General features: G+C 49.5%; 1 protein-coding gene across 1 annotated transcript; it reads right to left on the reverse strand.

Moving 5' to 3' along the window:
* Window positions 1-449: 449 nt before the first annotated feature.
* On the reverse strand, window positions 450-5,074 carry LOC100434177 (protein FAM25A). Its single transcript, XM_002820695.4, has 3 exons — window positions 4,738-5,074; window positions 2,799-2,861; window positions 450-636 (listed from the first exon to the last, which is right to left on the reverse strand). Exons 1-3 carry the CDS (start codon window positions 4,808-4,810, stop codon window positions 503-505), a joined length of 270 nt encoding a protein of 89 aa, XP_002820741.2. The 5' UTR covers window positions 4,811-5,074; the 3' UTR covers window positions 450-502.
* Window positions 5,075-5,296: the final 222 nt, after the last annotated feature.

Here is a 5,296-nt window from a genome sequence, read left to right on the forward strand (position 1 = left end):
GAAACCCAATCTCTACTAAAAACTAAAAAAATAATAAAAAAAAAATAAAAATTAGCCAGACGTGGTGGCCTGCGCTTGTAGTCCAAGCTACTTGGGAGGCTGAGGCAGGAGAATTGCTTGAACCTGGGAGGCAGAGGTTGCAGTGAGCCGAGATCACACCATTGCCCTCCAGACTGGGCGACAGAGCAAGACTCTGTCTCAAAACAAAAACAAAAACAAAAACCGAAAAACAAAGTAGCTAGAAGAGGGGACTTGAAATGTACCCAACACATAGTAATACCAAATATTCAAGGTGATGGACACCCCAAACACCCTGATTGATCACCATTCTGTGCATATAATAAATATTTAAATGTACTCCATAAATATGTAGAATATGTTATATCAACAAGAAAATACTTTGCCTAGTGTTTCCATCCAAATGGGAATAAATCCAGGGCTCAATGTACACATGTCATGGCTTTTTATTGAGACTGGGGAAGGGCCGTGGTAGCAGGTGCACTCACTGTCCAAGTTTGTCCAGACTCTCTGCTGCATGGGTGATGGCATTTGTGACTGTGTTGGTCACTGTCTCAGTGATTTCCTTCATCTTTTTGTCCCCTGACTCTTGGGCTTTCTTTATGGCTTCAGCAATGGCTGTTGGAAAGAAAGAGGAAGAATGTCTTAGTGATCCACCCGCTGAACTTGTGTCCCCTTGAGTGGCCTGTGGGATGTGGCCATCTTCATGGATTAGTCTCTGGAGTGGCCCGATGGGACAAAGGGCAGCAGGATTACTGCAGAATGAATTTGAATTTGGTTTTAATTTCCCCAACAACTTGCATTTCTTCAACTGTGAGTGAGACTGAGCATCTACTCATGGGTACATTGCCTGCTTATCCTTTTTTTCTGGAAAATGCCTGCTTATGTCTTTTGGCCATTTTTATATTGGGTTATTATATTGGATTATCATTTTTATGACAAATATTTTTCATCAGTTTGTAATTTTTCTTTTGGCTTGGTTTATAGTTTTTTTTTTTTTGGCTATAGAAAATTTCAGTTTTGGATTGTCAGACTTAATATTTCCTTTACGGCTGCTGGTTTTTTTGTTGTAGTTCTAAAGATTCTCCCCTCTCCAAGATTAGGTCAAAGTCTCTTATGTTATTACTATGTCTAAATGTTTATGATGTCTTCCCCCTCAAAACTCATATGTTGAAATCCTCAGCCTTAATGTAATGATATTAAGAGGTGGGGCCTTTGAGAAGTTGAAATTAGCATCCACATAAAAGAGACCACAGAGAGCTAGCTCCCTGCACCATGTGAGGACAGAGCTAGGCCCATCCATGAACCAGAAAGACACCCTCACCAGATGCCAAATCTGCCAGTGCCTTGATCTTGGACTTCCCATCCTCTAGGAGTGTGAGAAATAAATTTCTGTTGTTTCTAAGTCGCCCAGTTTATGGTTTGTTTTTGTTTTTGAGACAGAGTCTTGCTCTGTCACCCAGGCTGGAGTGCAGTGGTACAATCTCAGCTCGCTGCAACCTCCGCCTCCCAGGTTCAAGGGAGTCTCCTGCCTCAGACTCCTGAGTAGTTGGGATTACAGGCATGTGCCACCACGCAAGCTGATTTTTGTATTTTTAGTAGCAATGGGGTTTCACCATATTGGTCAGGCTGGTCTCGAACTCCTGACCTCAGGTGGCCCACCCGCCTTGGCCTCCTGAAGGGCTAGGATTACAGGTGTGAGCCACTGCGCCTGGCCTATGGTATTTTATAATAGCAGCCTGAGCTAAGATGGCTATCTCCTAGTAAGTTAATAAATTCATTTATGTTAATTTAAGTCCTTCATCTACCCGGAATCTATTTTGTTGAAAAGGAATGAGATATACACATGCTTTGTACATAGTTCTACTCATAGCTCACACACATCAATTTAACATTTAACATAGAATTTTACATGTTAAATTTTTTTTTTTTTTTTTGAGACAGAGTATCACACTGTCACCCAGGCTGGAGTGCAGTGGCGTGATCTCGGCTCACTGCAAGCTCCGCCTTGCGGGTTCACGCCATTCTCCTGCCTCAGCCTCCTGAGTAGCTGGGACTACAGGCGCCCGCCACTGTGCCCAGCTAATTTTTTTAATTTTTAGTAGAGATGGGGTTTCACCATGGTCTGGTCTGGATCTCCTGACCTCGTGATCCGCCCGCCTCAGCCTCCCAAACTGCTGGGATTATAGGCGTGAGCCACCGCACCCAGCAATTTTTTTTTTTTTTTGAGACCGAGTCTTGCTCTGTAGCCCAGGCTGGAGTGCAGTGGCATGATCTAGGCTCACTGCAAGCTCTGCCTCCCAGGTACACGCCGTTGTCCTGCCTCAACCTCCCAAGTAGCTGGGACTATAGGCACCCACCACCACGCCCGGCTAATTTTTATGTATTTTTAGTAGAGATGGGGTTTCACCGCGTTAGCCAGGATGGTCTCGATCTCCTGACCTTGTGATCCGCCCTCCTCGGCCTCCCAAAGCGCTGGGATTACAGGCGTGAGCCACCGCGCCCTGCCATGTTAAATGTTTTGTCCCAGTGTGCTGTCACATAGTCTTGTGTGACTTTGTCTTCTTATCATTCCATGGAGAGAACCATCTAGACAGTGCCCTAAAGCAGTATAGTCTGTGGCCTCTGATGAGCATAGATAACTGCCCCAGCCGAGAGGCTCTGAAAGGCTGTAACATTAGGGGCAGAGTTTGACCTGGTTAGTCAAAGAACAGGCTGGCCCAACACCTAGCTTCCCTTCCGCCCTCCCTCCTTCCCTGCCCGACCTCAGCCGGCTGTACCTTTCTCTCCAGTCTCCTTGGCATGTCCCACCACCTCCTTCACCACTTCCTCCACGGCATGAACTGAACAGAGGAGACAAGCCAAGGGTGAGGGCTCAGAGCAGAACCGCTGCCCTCCCAGTCCAGTGTGAGGGCTCAGAGCAGGCTTATCCTCACAACAGACCTATATGTCCCTGGACATCCTAGGTGGGGCTCTGGGATGCCACCCCCAGCCAGGACAGACTGGCTCATGAGAAGGACCTTCCCCCACAGCAGGCTTCATTCGGAGATGCCAGGGCCCTGGCTGCTGGGAGACGAGCTCAGTGAGCCCCATGAGGGCATGGGTCCCTGAAGCCCCTTGGCCCTGCCCGGCCTGGAATGGCAATGAGCAGGCCTGTCTTGCCAGCTGAGACGTGAAGCCCAGGCTGGGCCTGTGTGCCAGGTCACACCCCTCTCAGGATGTGCTAGCGCTTGCCTCAGGTTGGTTTCCAAAGCCTCATCCAGTAAAACCAGGTCTCTCAAAGCAATTCCTCCAACAAGAGGGAATTCTCTACCTACTTCAGAGTTTTTTAAAGTTTGAGTGGTAGTGTGCTAGAACTGAAAGATTTCGGAGTCAGAAGAAATGGTTCTTATTCTAACTCTACCGTCCACCTCTTGGTTCCCTCATCTTTAGAATGGGCATCTGTTGGGGTGATGAGACCCAACACCAGGTCGTGGGGGCGGCAAGTCCAGCGGAGTCAAAGGAATGAGAAAGAGACAGTTTGAGAGAGAAAGTGGGACCAGGGCGCCATAGCGAGTGTGGAGGCTGCAAAGGCCCTGAGCTCTGGGAGCCTATGCTATTTATTGGTGATCTAACAAAGAAACAGGTGGTGAGGATGTGGGGGTTGAAAGGAAACGGTGTATCCAGTGAATGAGAAACATATGGCTACTTGAGATAATGGGAGTGCTAGAAGCAAGGAGCCAGCAAATCTAGCAAGCCCTGCCTCAGCTTCTCTCCCAACACTCAGCTTTTCTCCCAACAGGAATCATACAAAACTCAGAGGCTAGTGAAAGGTTGAAGCAGGTAGTCCACACCAACCACAGAGTCAAAAACAAAATACGCATCTGCTGCCATTTAGAAAGAGGACACAAACTCAGGCAAGACTGTTTTTCACATGATGACCCATGAGTGGGGCCTGGCTGGGCCTCCCCACGCACAGCTGCTGACCTCTGAATACAAAATACACTTCGGGATCAGGTGCGGTGGTTCACACCTGTAATCCCAGCACTTTGGGAGGCCAAGAGGAACGGATCACTTGAGGTCAGGAGTTTGAGACCAGCCTGGCCAACACGGTGAAACCCCGTCTCTGCTAAAAATACAAAAATTAGTCAGGCATGGTGGTGGGTGCCTGTAATCCCAGCCACTCAGGAGGCTGAGACACAAGAATCACTTGAACTGAGGAGGCAGAGGTTACAGTGAGCCGAGATCATACCACTACACTCCAGCCTGGGTGACAGAGCAAGACTCCATTTCAAATACAAATACAAATAAAAATAAACATGCTTTAGGGGACTTGGAAGAAATTGAAAATGCCCTTTTTGACTTTGAACAGACTTGGTGACTTGTTAAGAAATCTTTGAAACTTTAAAGTTATGGTAAAAATAAAAATCCATCTTCCTTTTCCTGCATAGGTTATTCAGAATAGGCTGTTTTGACAAGAAAGGCTCCCCAGATTTCCAAAGGGAAGGGTCCAAGCTGCCAGTGTTCACCCAGCACCAGGACTCATGCCCTGCCCCCAGGAGACCTCCCCAGCTCTGCAACCCTCAACTCCGTGCTAACTTGGTAGAGCAGGAGACCAGGGTTCCTTAGGGGCCAAGGCCTCCCCCCAGGTCCTCACCTGCCTACTAAGATCCTCCTCCAACAGACCCAGTCTGCCCCAGATCCCCCCAGCCCAGGTAGAAAGGAGCCCCAGGTCCTCACTGGCTCCCTCGGTGGCCTTCTCGGTGCGGTGGGCCAGGCCCTCGGCAGCCAGCTTTCCCAGGCCTCCCAGCATCGTGTGGCAGCAGACGGTGGCCAACTAGGATGCTGAGGACTGGCTCAACACGCTTTTATAGCTGCCTCTGGTGCCCGTCTAGGCTCTGGGGCAACAAGTCCTTGCCCCAGCCCAGTAGGAGGCTGGACAGGTGAGTCAGCGAGGGCGGCAGCAGGAAGGGGCTGGGCGGAACCACCCTGGCACTGGGGTGGCAGCGTCCCCTGACAGCATGAGACTTCTGTAACCCTGTACTAGGGACTCTGTGAAGGACAGAGGCAGGGAGCAGGGCTGAGGCTGGACAGGAGAGATCTGGACATGCCTCTTCCTTGAGGCAGAGGGCCTGAGTGCCAGCCCCCCTGAGACCAAAGCTTCCCAAGCCTGGGTACTGATATGTACCTGGAGACAAGGCCTAGGATTCCAAGCCTGCTGCTCAAGGTCCCCAGTGTGGCCCAGTAAGAGGTTTGGGGGTTCTATGGGCCTGGAGACCTGGGCAGTCCTTTGGGTCAC

The sequence above is a fragment of the Pongo abelii genome, chromosome 8 (assembly GCF_028885655.2).
Source record: "Pongo abelii isolate AG06213 chromosome 8, NHGRI_mPonAbe1-v2.0_pri, whole genome shotgun sequence".
Taxonomy (NCBI): domain Eukaryota; kingdom Metazoa; phylum Chordata; class Mammalia; order Primates; family Hominidae; genus Pongo; species Pongo abelii.